Below are 15,760 nucleotides of genomic sequence, written 5' to 3' on the forward strand. Positions count from 1 at the left end.
CAGCAAGGCCCTTCTTTCTCTTGGGGAGTGTGTTGTGCTCTCTCCTTAACCCACCCTGTGTAGCTCCAGGAAACTGTTTTGGTCCTTTCTCAGGGCAGCTTCCGATTAGTGTGCTTAATAGCCCATGTGCCTCTTTGACCATGCTGAGTAGCTATGAGACTCTTCGCCTTCATTTCAAGCACACATGAAACTCATTTCTATCTCTTAGAGTTGCAAAGAGGAGCCTGAACATGAGCAGGTGATTCTAGGGGGACATTCATAAACTGGAGGATAGCTGAGCAGGGTTTGTAAGCTGTCTGTGGAGGGTCTTTAATAGTTTCTTCCCCTCGGGGGGGGGGAACTAAGCAGATTAAATCAGAGTGTATAAATATCAGTATTCAGGTTGCAAAATTTGGGTTGAAAAGTGGAGCTTTCCAGCATTTTAAAGCTGTAGTGCTTTTTCCATTCATTGAGGAGACAGGAGTGGAGAAGCCATAGCGTGGCTGTGTTCTGCCTCCACAGTTGAAGGCATTAATATCAATTGCTGGAAACCACAGGAGGGGAGAGAGTGCTTGAATCCTGGAGTGCCGGTTTCCCACTGGGGCATCAGGTTGACCACTGGACTAGATGGGCCACCGACCTGATCCACCATCAGCACCCCTGCTAAATTTAACCCTAGAATGAACATTTGAATTAAATGTGTTCAGTGAAGATGGGCCCAGAGTGACTCCACTCCTTGGTTTTTTTTGTTTAACAACATTTATATACTGCCTGATTGTAAATAGAACCTCTAAGCAATTTACAAAAATCCCACTTGTTATGCCTGCCTTCAATCTACCCTGAGCTTTATTGCATCCACATGACTCATAAGGTGTGTGTGTGTGTGTGTGTGTGTAAGCATGCATCACTGGGTTCCTTAAACGCAGTTATTATGACCTCTGTCATCTAGACTCCTTCCAAGGAGAAGCCCCAAACAGCAAAGCCAGCAGAGAAGTCTCCGCCTTCCCCGAGTCCTGGAGAGGGAACCACCCAGCAGGTGTGTCTTGAGCTGGAGGTGCATGCAGTGCCACCCTCCGCCCCCCGTGTGCATTGATGTTGCTGTTGTGCCGTTGCTGAAGGCCTGTGTTCTGGGGGCAGGGAGGAACCTGGCGGGTGTGTGTGGGTGTGCAGTGAATATGTGTGTTTATGCAAAGTCCCTGGCTACCAAAGAGGCTCACCACACAGGTGTCTGTTACCACATCGGGTAGGGGTGCGCAGAATTCAGGCTTGCGGGATGAACTTCCTTCTTTTACTAGGACTCTGCGATCCACCAACTGGAGCCAGGTGCAAAAGAGCTCCTAGCCTATCAGTTTGTTTTTGAGTACCACCACAACTCAACTCAACTCACAGCGCTTCTGACCAAAAATCATTTCCAGGCTACCCTGATATTCTTTTAATCCCTATCATTTTGGGTGGCATTGGGAAAGCGGGGTGGGAATCATTCCGTTGCTTCTATTGCTAAACCTTTGGCAGTCAGAAATCCTTGCTGATCTACTGCAGATCATTCTGAGATCTTCCTACCTCTGGATGCAGAGAGGCACCTCCCAGATTTCTCTCAGGGGAAATTTTTTTTTCTGTTGTGTCTGAAGTGTCCTCCTTAACTTAAATTGATACACACCTACCTTGACAGGCATAGATTTGTACAAAAATGTAGGCCACTGTGTTACTAACACAATAGAGCACATGATTTTGGCATTCAAAGGCTTTCATGTTTGTGTTCAGAGGGTCTTTGCGATCAGAGTTTTGTACCCTCACCCCATGCAGCATGAACCTAACCTGGGCAAACGGTACCTGATTCTCAGCACTCTTAAAGTATGGCCTCTGGCCTGGCAGGAGGAGGTTTGAAGGATAGGGCCAGAACTGGGTATATATTATCATAAGGCAGACACTGGATTGGTCAGGTGGCTCAGAGAAGCTCTAATGAGCAGCTAAGGTGGCACGGTCCATTTCTGCTCGTACTCTTGCAGTGTTGGCCCACCTGGGGAAAGCCATCTCCTGGCTGCAGCTGCCTCTTAGGGTTGCCAGCTTTTGATTTCAAAAACTCCACCCCCTGGAGAATGAGGGGCAGAACCTGGCTGGCTTTGGGATTGTGGCCACTAGCCCCCAAGCTGAATACCTAACTGCCTTCATTACATATTTTTAGGTGCTAGACAAAAACATTCTTCTTCTCCCAGGCCTTTGGCTAATTAAACAATTTATGGTCTTTAAAAAAAGTGTATGTGGTGGTGGTGGGGAATATTGTTTTGGTTTTTACTATGGTATATGTATTTTGTGGTTTTAAATGGTAAGCCACCGTGTGATCCTTGAATGAAGGGTGGTATAGAAATTTATTAAATATTTGTAATAACTTTGCCTGGTTAGCTTTAAATGTTGCATTTGCATTACGGACACCAGCATTGACTACCTAGGGCCTAGGCAGTGGTCAAGGTTTCCCCACCCCCCTAGTCCAGACCAATATTTATTGATTCACATTTATATCTCACCTTTTTCTCCAAGGAGTTCAAGGTGGCATATGCCATTCTTCCCCTCCTTCAATCCCCACAACAACCCTATGAGGTAGGTTAGGCAGAGAGGCAGTAACTGGCCCCCAAGGTCAACCAGGGAGCTTCATGATCGAATGGGGGATTTGAACTCTGTTCTCTACCAGGTCCTGGTCCAACACTCTTAGCCACTACTGACGTGAGGAGCGGTTGGCAAGACAGCTCCACCTAGAGTGTCCAGTTTTGCCATGATGCTTAGGTTCCAGTGGTCCTGCCTTGCTGATCTCCAAGACTGTTGGGTGGGTCTTGGGCAAAGTGAGCTGCTTCGGAGGCCACAGAAGACTTGCTGAGGATTTTTCTGCTGCCTCTGTCTTTCCTTTTGCTGCTGTTCTTTCTCCTCAGTGGGTGCTTGTGGGTGAGACACCCTTCTCCTCTTCACTGCCGGTCCCTTGACCTTACAGCTTACCTCTCTCTCTCTCTGTCTTTTTCTCTCCATTCTTGCCTTTGCTGGGTTAGCAGGAGCCTGCGACCACCACGGCTGCACTGCCCCAGGTACTGTACCCCAGCGCACCGGAGGACCCCCTTCTATCTCCCGTCTGCCTCTGGGTTGATGTGTGTGCTCGCGCCACGTGCTGGAGTGTAAGGCTTTATTCACCTCTTGGCATCCGGCCTGGGCCTCCCCTGTCCATCATGCTAGACAAGAGAGAGATGGCTTGTTTGCACACGGCTGGGCGGGCGTTGGGGAGGGAGGGAGAGGGCAGTGGGGGGGGGAGGAGTGGAAGCCTCCATGTCACACGCCAAAGCTATTGCTGGCATCACGGGAAGTAGGGCCGCTTCAGAAGGGGCTAAAGAACGCCTGCTTTCAGCATCCAAAAACGACACTGTCTGGATCCTTCCCCTTCCCCTGACGGATCAATCCAGGCCCCAGCTGAGAGCCCTGGTGAGTTGCTTTACCGTGGAAATGGGACAGAGAGCTCTGGGTGACACAAGTGAGGGTTGGGGTGGTGGTGGTGGAGAGCCCAGCTGTTATTCTGCAGGGTAAGGAGGAAAACCCCCAGGGATCAGTGATTGGTCTGGCCTGGCCTGAAAGTCAGTGGGTGGGTGGGGAAGACTCAGTCTCTACTTGATGATCGTTTCTTAGCCCCCAAGAGTCATTAGCAACAACCTTTCTCTACTTTCATACTGCCTGCTGTTTGTATTACCTTGCCAGCAGCACATGTAGGCAGCGCTTCTGCAGAGCAGCCTGTGGGTCTCTGCCCCAAGGAGCTTATCAAACTACCTCTCAATGGAAAGGGAGACAAACAAAAGAGGAAAGGCCAGCAGGGAGGAAAATTGCCTACAGGTGGACTATTTGGGGGGGGATAAGGACCAAAGGGGAAGAGCAGAGACCAGGACCATGCAGGTGAGCTGGAAGGCTCAGCGTTCTGTTTTCCAGGTGCCTCTGGGCACTCACAAGCAGAATACGAAGGCAAGGAATACCCTGTGTTGTTTCTTTTCAGGATCTGGCACTGAAGGGCGGGTGGCAGCAGTGTCCAGTGGATTCAAACATGGGGCTTCTGTTTTAACCGTAGTGACTAACAAAAGTTGGGGGAAGGCTTGTAGCTCTGTGGTGCAGGGTGCCCACTTTTTTATGCAGAAGCCAGCATCTCCAGGTAGGGCTGAGAGATGCCCTACCTGAAGTCCTGGTGAGAGGCTGCTAGGCAATACTGAGCTAGATAGGCCAGTGGGTCGGAGTCAGTATAAGGCAACTTTCTGTGAATGGCCTGTGTCTCGGAACCCACACTCAGTCTCCTGCCTGACTACGGTATTATTATGATGTTACAAAGGTGCACGCATTTGGTCCATTGGGGTGGCACCCTTGCACTTGGGGGCAGCTATCCCTGAGGGTTTGGAAGGCTGGCTCAGGACGGAGCAGGCTGCGGCCTTCATTGCTGCAAGGAACCTGCTCTCTCCATATGTTTCCAAGTAGACTCCCCCCCCTCCATGCCTTAGTTTCCCTTTTCTCATGGTAGGGCTAATAGCATGACAGACAGGGAGACTACAGAGCCACGTCTTCCCTTTTTGTGGGGTAGGGGGTGGGATGGAGGTAGTATGGTGCTACTGGTTCCCCCACCCACCCACCCCAATCTCTCCTGGAGGCGGGCACCCAGAGAGAGATTAACCTGGCCCACATTGCTTCCCTTCCTGTCAGCTCCCACAGGGTCAGGCGGACGATGCCTCAGCAGCTGCTTTTGGGTTGGCCTCTGCTGTCTCTCGGCCGCAGGTTTGGCTGCTCCATTCACAACTCTTGTTGCTTGTGGGCGTCTGTGGCTTGAAGCTTGCGGGAGGGGAAGGGTTGTGCTTGGTGTGGGTGATTTGTGTGTGGTTCCATGAAGGGGAGTCCGTCCTCCATAGATGGTCTCTGGATCAAGGGAAGCCATTACAGATATAATGATGTACCTTTCCAGGGATTGTGGGTGAGGCACATGTTGTCATCTTCATCCTTTTCATCCTCATCCCTATCTCCATTCTTGCAGTAGCTCCATAAAGCAGGTTGAAAGAGCCCACCCAGTGAACTTTCAGGTTTTTCTGGGATTTGAACAGGTGACCCTGTTCTGCTTCACTACCCCAACAAAATTAATTCTTGGATGGTTTTCCCCCTCCCAACCCCACGCAATGAGATGACCCTCCAGTTGTTGCTTCCCCAACTCTCCCAGCTGCCAGGGCCTGTGACCGCAGGCCAGCCTTTCCCCAACCTGGTTCCCTCCTATTATTGCTGAAGTACAACTCTCTCCATCCCTGGCCTTTGGCCATGCTTGCTGGGGCTGATGGGAGTTGTGCTTCTGCAGCATCTGGAAAGCCAAAGGTTCCCCATGTAAAGGGCTCCCTTGTTTGCTTCGTCCATTTCAAGCTGGTTTTTTTTTTTTTTGCATGCTCCATCCACCCTTCTCCTCGCCTTGTTCTGTCTGCATCTCTGGAATTTGGATTGTGTGTGTGCGTGTGTCAGTTTTGGGAGGGGGCAGTGCCGCATGCTGCATGCTCTTTGCTCTTTTCATGGAGCTGCCTTGCTCGCTTTGGGGAGGGGGCCCCCTGCACATTTAAACCCTCTGGAGGTTGAACCCAGCCAGCCTGATCAGAGTTGAGCTTTGGTAGTGGTGATGGTGACGGTTCTGGTTGTGACACGTCTGAGGGAGGGGGAGTCTTGTGGGTTCTGTGCATCAGGCAGGAGAGCAAGTGGGCCTGTGCAAAGTGCAAGATATGAGCAGGGAAGTTCTATGAGGAAGGCTGTGCACACACCATGCATTTAAAACACACAGCTTCCCTAAAAGGATCCTGGGAGCTGTAGTCCTGTGACAGGTAAACTTCATTTCCCAGGATTCATTGGGGGAATGCTGTGTGCTTTAAATGAACAGTATGTATGCAGCCTAAATGGAGCTGGGCTGAAGTGGGCAGAACCCCCCACCCCCCTGTTCTGTCTGAGGGGCTGTGTAGTGACTCCAGTTGTTTCTTGTCCCCCCACCTCCCCATCCCCACAGGCCAAGACGGAGGAACAAATTGCAGCCGAGGAGGCCTGGTATGAGACAGATAAAGTGTGGCTGGTCCACAAGGATGGCTTCTCCTTAGGTAAGTGGGGGTCAGTCATGAAGGTGGTGGGGTTCCTTTTCATGACTTGGGCTCAACCTTCCAGAGAGGCATCCTGTCCCCAGCTACCCCCAGTTCCCACCAGCAATGTGGGGCTGGGGTGAGGTGTTCGTTGAAGGGGCCGTGTGCTGGAGGATAATATAAATAGCACAGAGAGGAACGAAGGGAAATTCTATTTCAAAATAGTAGAACTGTGGGTTGCTGCTCAATGAAAGCAGCAGGTAACTGAAGGGGGAGAAGGGGAAGAGTGTGTGCGTACACACACACACACACACACACACACACACCACCCAGTACAAATGGACCTAAGTTGATTGCCTCTGGATATTTTGATGGCTACTAGCTTGGGAAATTGAGTGCGCTGGGGGGGGGGGGGAGTGGATTCCGAAGTGGAAGAATTTTTCATCCCCCTCTCAAAATACTCATGGACATCCAATGAAGCTAAATGTTGGAAGATTCAGGACAGATTTTTTGAAATGTCATTCTTCACGCTGCTGTTGTTGGCATACGTCAGTTTTGGGAGACAATGCAGGGGGTGAAGTCAAACTGTTGGAATGTTACAGCGCCTACTGTGGCTGTAGAGACCGGTACGGGAGAGGCATGTTTTGTTGCAGCTGAGGCAGAGGAAAGGCATCTGGTGCTGCTGCTACAGATGCACCAGGGTGTTTCTTTTCTCTGTGCTCCTCTCAGGGGTCACTCCTCCTCCGGTCACTGCTATGGATGCAGGAGCTGACTGTCTCCGGGCGCTGTGACGATCTGCAAGGGATCCCAACACGGTGTTGCCGGCCTTCATGTCATGTTTGCCTTCATGCCAGTGCATAGTTAAACTATGGAACTTGCTCCCACAGAGGCAGAGATGGCCACCCACCTGGATGGCTTTAAAAGAGGATAGACAAGTTCATTGGAGGCTCTAGAAGGTTATCAGTGGTTACTAGCTGCAAGGGCTGCACTTTGCTTCTTGGGCCGGAGGCAGCAATGCTTCTGAATGCCAGTTTCTGGAGACTGCAGGAAATGAGAGTGCTCCGTTTGACCACTGTGAGAACAGGATGCTGGACTAGATGAGCCATTGGCCTGATCCAGCAGGGCACATCTTAGGTCCTTGAAAGCATTTTGTGTGTGGTTGGGCCACTAGGTGGCAGCATCGCATTACCTTTGAGGTTTCCCTCCGTGTGTGTTGTGTCCCTTTCCTACAACTGACCCTTGCATCCTGCTTCCCTGCCCACACAGCAAGCCAGCTGAAGACTGATGCCACCGGCCTTCTGCCCGAGGGGAAAGTCAAGGTGAAACTGGACTATGATGGAGCTCAGCTCGAGGTGGACGAAGACGACGTGGAAAAGGTAGGTGTGGAGACTGCATCAGCTGCGTCTCACCTGCAGCCAAAGCTGGATTGGCTCCCCGTCCTGCCCAGGTTAACCACATTCCCTCTCTCTCTGCCCAGGCCAACCCGCCGTCGTGCGATCGCGTGGAGGACCTGGCCAGCCTTGTGTATCTCAATGAGTCTAGTGTCCTGCACACGCTCCGCCAGCGCTATGGCGGGAACCTCATTCACACCTACGCTGGGCCCAACATGGTGGTCATCAACCCTCTCAGCTCTCCATCCATGTACTCTGAGAAGGTGAGTGTTGCGGCTGGGTAGGATGGAGCGGGTTGGCGCAGCGGGCGCCCATTCATTCATTTGTTTGCTTGTTCCTCACTTTGTTTGTATGCTGCTTTCCCAAGAGGAAAGAATCCTGCTCAGAGCAGTTTAAAAAGTTCTCCAAGCGGTGTACGGCTAAGATAGGAGAACACAGCTGAAACCTCAAGTGAATTAAAAACATGTAAAATAGTTCCCATTGAAACAAATATGCATAGAACCGTCAACAAAGGCAAAATCAATAGAACCTTTAAAACAGATGCGGGTAACTTAATGGCTTTCCGAAGCAAAAGAGTGTTCATTATTAGGCACCTAAAACACTGTAATGAGAGTGCCTGCCTGATGTCAATAGGCAAGGAGTTCCAAAGTGCAGGGGCTGCCCCACAAAATGATTGACTCCTCACAGATGTATTGAGGAGAATCTTCCCTGCAGTGCGTCACTCATGCTGTTTGTTTGTCTGTGTGTACTGAAATTTATAGACCACGTTTTTATTGGAAGCTCAAAGAATAGAGATTTAAAAATCGACTTCAGGTTAGTGTTGATCAATAGACCAGATTGATAACATGGCACGATAGCAGCACAGCTGGGTAGCATCCCTAAATCCATCATTTATTTCTTATTTAGATTTACCCACTCTTGAAATACATTATTGGGGGGGGGGTGACGATGGTGGTGGCTTACAATAAAGTAAAACCACAATTGCCATATGTAGTGAAAATCATATATTTTAGGATGTATATCCTTGTTTCATAATAATTTTTGTAAGCAGCTTTGAGTTTATTTATTTTTTGTTAAAGTGACTAATAAGAACAGAAGACCCCCTTTTTTAACTGGACATGCTGTTGGGGATTGAACCTGGGACCTTCTGCTTCCAAATAGATGCTCTATAACTGAGCTACAGCCTCTCTCTCACTTGCTCTCCCCCCTTCTCTCTGGGGCTTTCATCTTCCTAGCACCTCCTCTCCCCCTGGCCCATTTGCTGCCTCTCCGATGCCGCACTTAATGCTGCTGCTTCCTCTAGGTGATGCACATGTTCAAGGGCTGCCGCAAGGAGGACACTTCCCCCCACATCTACGCCGTGGCCCAGGCCGCCTACCGTAACATGCTCATGAGCCGCCAGGACCAGTCCATCGTTCTGCTGGGGAGCAGCAGCAGCGGAAAGACCACCAATTGCCAGCACCTGGTCCAGTACTTGGCCACAGTTGCTGGCAGCTCCGGGAAGGTCTTCTCAGGTGGGTGTGTGGCCAGCAGTGGCCTCGGCTCCTTCTAGAGGCCCTTGGGGGGAGGGGGGAGGGGGGGAGGCAGCCCTTGGGAAAGCAGGTGAAAATGAGGACATTCCTATTGAAATGATGTTCAAGGGAAGCCATGCCACCAAATAGCAAGGGGCACACTGAGCTCTCGTCCTGTTTCTTTTCTTTCTTTAACAAAATAAATGTCTTTATTGGAATTTAACAATTATTTTTATTAGCAAAGAAAAGAAAGGAAACCGAGAGTAAAGAAATGTAAAGTTGCAGCAGGTTGAAAGCAGCATATCATTAAGCTTACTGTTCCAAAACATTATGAAAGATGCCATTTTTTCCATAAATCTGTTAGGCTGGTTCCTATGTATTCTTTAGTGATGTTAGCTGAATCATAGATCAAATTTCCTCAGTCCATTCGGATAGAGAAGGAGATGTGCTCCCCTCCCTCCATTTAGCTATGGCAGTTTTAGCAGCAGTTCTAAGATTAACAGTATTTTCCAAAGTAACATATTTTAGATAACCAAGTAGAAATACTAGGATGTACAATGTCCTAACATAAAAGAGATATTGGCCTGAACATATTTCCAGACTTTATATTTGAAGCCGATCGATTTTTGTGTGTGTGTGAAGCAAACAAGTGAACAGTATACAAAACAAACAGGAACAAATGTGCTACACTAACCAAAGGAAAACATAGCTCCAGCATTCCAACTAAAACGCAAGAGAGTTGGAAGTCATTTACAGGCTCACAATAAATAGCACATTACAAGCCTCCTGTGCTGTTTTTGTTTGTTTCAACATTTGTTTCAAGTCAGTGATGCTTGGGAATTGTATACAGCCACGTAGATTTTTGAGAGGCGGATGGAAGAATCTTGACTCCATTGCTGGGGCACATACGGTACATTATGAGAAGGTACCACATCCCATCCAATTCCCCCCCTTCCTGTTTTTAAGGGGAGGCCCTTCAGGGACGCTGAACTCCTTATCCGGCCATTGGTCCATCTGACTCAGCATTTTCTGTGCTGACTTACAGTAGCTCTTTAGGAATTCAGGCAGAATCCTTCCCTGCTGTACCTGAAGATGCCATTGTTTTATTTTTAGACCGATTTGAGCAATACTGAAGACTACAACTCCCGCCATCCCCAACTACAACTAGAGACCCAAGTTTGAGAAAGACTGGGCAGGCTTCCCATTGGGTCAACTGGTTGGCCACTGTGAGAAGAGGATGCTGGGCTAGATGCAGCAGCCAAGTTCTTCTTAAGAGGAAAGATATTGCAGATGGAGGAAGAAGGAGGTGGACTTTGCAGATCTCTCAGAGAACCTCAGAAGAGACTTGTAGCTGGATCAGGCCTAGTGGTCCATCCAGCTGACCATCTTCTCACAGTGGCCAACCAGATGCCTGAATGGGAATCTCTTGCAAAGCTGAGCTGAGCTGGTGTAATGGAAGAGGCAAGCGGATCCTGAACTGACATGCCCTGGGCTACCGAAGTCTCTCTTTCCTATCCCTGTCCCTCCACTCTCAAAATGCACCTTTGAATCCTGCTGCAACCACCCTCAGCTTACTCTTTGCTGGCGAAGTGCTGACCCCAGTTGTTGTTCTCTGGTTTACCGGTTGCTGTGTGCTGCTGTAGCACCCTTTTTAGCCTGCCTCTTCAACCTCCAGCAGCCAGGAATCCTGTCTTTTCTCTCTGACTTGACAGCTCCTCTGAAATCCGACCATATTCCTTTCTGGATGGGTAGTGCCTGATTGACACTGTCGGCACTGCATTTCACAGGGATGCTAACTATTTGGCACTTGAAATGTCCCTTGCTTTGAGTTGAGTAACTTGCATGGCACAGTGCCACACAGTCTGGGGGTGGCAAATCTGCTAAGGGGTGATGCAGTCAGCTAAGGGGTCCCTCTATTGGGGTCGTGGGGGTGGGGTGCACACACATGCTTGCCAGTTCATCTACACGTATGTGAGCGTGCCCCCATGCGCAACAATGGCCTGCCCCCGCATGCTTTTCCTTCCTTTGCCTTGGCAGCGGAGAAGTGGCAAGCACTGTACACCATCCTGGAGGCCTTTGGCAACAGCGGCACAAGCCTGAACGCCAATGCCACCCGCTTCTCACAGATAATCTCGCTGGACTTCGACCAGGCTGGGCAGGTGGCCTCTGCCTCCGTGCAGGTGAGAGGGTGTGTCTCTGTGTGTGTTGCACACATACTGTACTGTGACTTTGAGCTATCATCCTTCCCTCAAAAATAAAGTGAAATTCCAGCCCTCATGGTGCTGAATTAAAGGCTGGTTTAAATAGGAACATAGGAAGCTTCCTTCTCTGGAGGCAGACCATTGGCACATCTAGCTCATTATTTATTGTCTGCACTGACAGGCAGCTGTGATCCAGGGTTTCATGGGGGGGGGGGCATTTCTTAGCCCTATGTGGAGTTGCTAATGGGGATTTAACCTGGCGCCTTCTGCATGCAAAACAGGTGCTCTGTCACTGAGTTACAGCCCTTTTCGCGTTTGCAAGTGGTGGGGACTTGTAGGCCATGCTCTCACGGCTGTGACAAATCAAGGTTCCATCCTGATGGTCCTGAGCCTCACAAAATTATCCAGAAGTGGGAGTATGACAGAAGGTGGGGTGGGGTAGGAGCTGGGCTTCTGCAGGAAGTTCTTGGGGCCAAAGTGGGAACCCTCTGGCCTTGTACCAAGCAGACCTTTTCTCTCTTTGATTGCGTCCCTCAGACGATGCTGCTGGAGAAACTCAGGGTTGCCAAGCGCCCCGTGAATGAGGCCACCTTCAACGTGTTCTACTACTTGCTGGCCTGTTCGGACAATGCCCTCCGGTAAGGAGGCTGCTGCAGTTCCCAACCCAAAGGAGCAGCGCCTGCCTGGTTGCATGTGTCGTAGTGTCCTCCGGGCTTAGGGCTTGGGGTTCTCAAAATGGGTTGGTTGGAAGGAAGCAAGCAAGCTAGCTTTTTCAAAGGTGGCTTTGAAGATGACTTGAAACCTTCAACTGGTCTGAAATGCAGGGCCCAGATTACTGGCTGGGGTTGCCTTGGGAACTGGAGGCCAGCAATGCTTCTGAATACCACTTGCTGGAAGCCACTGGAGGGGAGAGGGCTCTTTTACTCAAATCTTGCTTGCAGATTTCCCACAGGTATCTGGTTGGGTCACTGTAAGAAGAAGATGCTGGACTAGCTGGGTCATTGATTGATCCAGCAGGCTCTTCTCATGTGTGCCTGGCCTCCTCCTGTGTTGCTTTCCTGCTGTCCAAAATTTTCATGAGAGTGTCCTTCGAAGTGAGACAGGTCTCACAGCTCTGCCTTGGGAGGGTTTGTCAGCCTCTTCAGATCTGTTTTGGATATATTCAAATGCCTCTGTGCATATAAGTAAGGAAGGTCTCTCCTCACTGATTAACTGCAGCCCAGCCCGCCCTGCAGTGAGGGAGCAGGACAGTGCAGACCAGGGGCCTTGATGTCCTGAGTGGTTTTATGAATTCTGTCTGCTTCTGGCAAGTGTAGCCTCTGGCAAAGTTTTTTTTTTTTTTGCTTTAAAAATATTTTTATTTATGTGCAAAAACTACAACATCACATAAGAAAAGAAAAATGAGGACAATTCAAACCCTTTAGGTATTGGGCGTTTTGTGATAAAACTTGGGCCTGGTCATCTTGTAGTTATTGGCTGGGGTAATAATGTGCAAATCATCTCAATTTCTAAGCATCCTGTGGAGGCAGCTGAACATAAATCAAAATCCACAGGGCTCCTGCAAACCAACGCAAACCCTGTTTAGTACAAGGGGTGGACTGAGGGGAGGACAAATTGGGCCTTTCTGAATTGGGATGCTGCCTCCAGCGCTCTCTCTTGACTCTGTCCTCTTCCCCTCCACCCCCAGGACGGAGCTTCATTTCAACCACTTGGCAGAAAACAACGTCTTTGGGATTGTGCCTCTGTCAAAGGTAAGGTGGCTCAGTCGTAGAAGGGGTGGAGCTAGAGTCAGACCATCTGGCTCAATATTGTCTACCTTGACTGGCAGCAACAACTCTCCGGGATTTCAGGCAGGAGTCTCTCGCAACCCTACCTGGAAGCCATCGGGGATTGAGCTTGGGACCTTCTGCTTGCAAGACAGATGCTCTACCACTGAGCTATGTCTCCTCTCCTCTTTCTTGATGGGCGCTTGGGCAGCAGAGGTGATCAGAGGTCTGCACGGATTGCTGGCTAGTGACTGGGTGAGGCTCACACACTGTCCCCACTGTGGAAGGACGTGTGGATACAGAATTGGCCTCCACAGTCACTTACGGACCCATTGTTAAAACCGTGTTTTAAGACAATCTTACTCAGCTACGAGTGATCACCAAAGAAGAAGAAGAAAGATTGTTGTTAGTATGCAAAGCCCTCAACGATTCGTGACCACTTTGCGACCACTTTGCTTGAAAGATCACCTCCTCCCATATGTGCCCTCTTTTGACTGCTTCAATCTGCGGGGCTGACATTGCTCTGAGTGTCACATAATGTTCATTCTGCCCTTGCAAGAAATTAGTCCTTTATCATGGCGGCCCCAACACTTCAGATCCCTGCACTGTACTGTTTTCGGTGCCTGCTAAAAGCTTCATTGTTCCCAGCAAGCCTGCCGAGGCCTTTAATTTTAGCGTGTAATCTCGATGATGTGATTTTAGCAAGTATAAGTGTTTTATAATGACTGGTTTTCTTTTATCTTTATGTAAATTGGTTTTTATTGGTATCTTCAGCGACTGTTCATTGTAAACTGCTTGGAGGTATTTTCTTCTTGTAAGCGGTACATAAATTTTGTTAAATACAAACAATCCTGCTGTGTGAAAGCTCTGGTTGACTAGCTTTGCGGGACAAAGCGGGAAAGTAACCTACCACCAAGAGCTTTTACCCTTGTTCCTGAGGACTTGCATGTGGATTTTTAATTAAAAGTTGTGTGGGGTCCGGTCCCTGTTCTCGCTTCCTTGCTCACTCTCTCACCATAAGAGGCAGGAGCGTGTGTGTGCTTGTGCCCTGAGCAGGCCACACGTGGGCCTGTGGATCTTGGGTGTTGTCCCACTTAAGCCAGCACAGGAAACTACCCCGCATGGCCCTACTGCAGGTGCCATTTACTGGGCAATTATAAACAGGCTTCCCGTTTTTTTGTGCAAGCCAGTTGACTGTGTATTTTGTTTTATTTATTTCCCATTGGCTGCAGCCGGAGGAGAAGCAGAAGGCCGCCCAGCAGTTCAGCAAGCTCCAGGCAGCCATGAAAGTGATGGGGATCTCCAGTGATGAGCAGAAAGCCTTTTGGCTTGTCTTGGGGGCTGTTTATCACTTGGGGGCTGCAGGAGCCACCAAAGGTAATGGGCCAAGCTTATCGAGAGCTGCCTTGCTTGGGTGCTAGGAGTGACTTCGTTGCTGCTGAGTTGGGCTTGGGGTTCCCTTTAGGGCACAGGGATGGGAAACCTTCACCCCCTCTGGGCCAGACTCGACCCTCCTTGGACCCCTATGAGGTGGTTTCTTACCGAATTAACATTTATTTCATTATCAATACTGCATTTATATCCCACCTTTTCCCTCCAAGGAGCTCAAGGTTGTCCCCACGCTTCTCCACCTCTCCATTTTATCCTCACAACAGCCCTGTGAGGTAGGTTAGGCTGACAGTGAATGGCCCATGCCTTCATGGCTGAACAATATGTGATCTCAGACGTGGAGCGGGTAGAGACACAGCCGCAGAAAGGATTGAACTCTCCCTGCACATCATTGAAGCAATCCTGCTTTCTGCAGTCTCTCCCCTAACCCCTTTGATAAGTGGGCAGGACGACCCACTTGTCAATCACCTGATGTCAAAATGAAGAACGGGTAGGATGAAATTTGAATGGAAGAGCTTCAGACAGAGGAGGAGGAGCCAAGTGAAGCCAGGCTGTCATCAGAGTTGCTGGACTGGACCTTGCTCCCTCTGACCCTCTGACCTCCATTGCAGGAATTGCTGCTTGACAGCTAATAGTTGAGTGAGCGGAGCAACCAGACAGAACTGGTCTGCTTCAAGTTGATAACTGCTCTGAAAGTGGGTGGCTGGGAAATTCCTTTGCGACATCACGAGAGCTGGCCTGCGCCATCTGTAAAAGTGTGCAGAACCGCATGGATTATCCCCCTCCCTACCACACATCAACCCCAAAGAAGAGAGGGTTCCTTTTGATTCAGTGCCTCCAAATCTGCCCCACTGCTCTGGAAACAGAAATTGGTACCTCATGTTTTCTGCAGTCACACTCAGACATAACCAGGAGAGGGCAGTCCATCACAGGGCTCAGCGCTACAGCTACTGCCTTGTGCACTTTGGGCAGTGTGTGTGTGTGTGTGTGTGTGTGTGTGTGTGTGTGTGTAGTGTTTTGCAGTGGCTGGCTTCCTGCTAACACCCGTGCTTTGGGTGTGTGTTTGTGATTTAATCTATTCCCTGAGCGATGAGTGAGTCGGTTGCTTGGAGCTGTCAACATCTCTGCTTTAGATGTAGCCCCTTCTTTCAGGCAGGGTTGCCATGGTGGTGGCGGGCAGCCCACATCTCATCCCTGAGTTTTAGATCACCTGTGATTATCCCTCAGCGGCAGAGAGATCTCTGCTTGTCACATGGCATTAGGAAGGAACCGTCGCCAATTTTTCTTTTCCAACCTTTCCTTGCCATATTAAAATCCTGAGCAGGTCTTAGGCCCTTGCTCTGGAAGATAGGAAGCTGTCCTGTGCTCCATCTACCAAAATGTTTGACTGATAGCAGCTCTCCAGCTTTTCAGGCAGGGAGT

General features: G+C 49.7%; 1 protein-coding gene across 14 annotated transcripts in view; it reads left to right on the top strand.

The window, feature by feature from the left end:
- MYO18A (myosin XVIIIA) overlaps positions 1-15,760 on the top strand; it is a 141,814-nt gene that overhangs the window by 52,986 nt on the left and 73,068 nt on the right. For 5 of the 14 annotated variants that reach the window (XM_088657892.1, XM_088657899.1, XM_088657896.1 and 2 more), the window contains exons 5-14: positions 929-1,015; positions 3,015-3,050; positions 6,014-6,101; positions 7,347-7,456; positions 7,558-7,734; positions 8,775-8,985; positions 11,020-11,162; positions 11,721-11,821; positions 12,871-12,934; positions 14,182-14,326. In XM_088657892.1, the coding sequence (XP_088514018.1) occupies positions 929-1,015; positions 3,015-3,050; positions 6,014-6,101; positions 7,347-7,456; positions 7,558-7,734; positions 8,775-8,985; positions 11,020-11,162; positions 11,721-11,821; positions 12,871-12,934; positions 14,182-14,326 (1,162 nt within the window). Of the gene's footprint in view, positions 1-928; positions 1,016-3,014; positions 3,051-3,298; positions 3,439-6,013; positions 6,102-7,346; positions 7,457-7,557; positions 7,735-8,774; positions 8,986-11,019; positions 11,163-11,720; positions 11,822-12,870; positions 12,935-14,181; positions 14,327-15,760 lie in introns of those variants that run through there. The other 9 variants (XM_035139736.3, XM_035139745.3, XM_088657898.1 and 6 more) reach the window with 5 other exon arrangements.

Source organism: Zootoca vivipara, chromosome 14 (assembly GCF_965207765.1).
Source record: "Zootoca vivipara chromosome 14, rZooViv2.hap1.1, whole genome shotgun sequence".
Taxonomy (NCBI): Eukaryota; Metazoa; Chordata; class Lepidosauria; order Squamata; family Lacertidae; genus Zootoca; species Zootoca vivipara.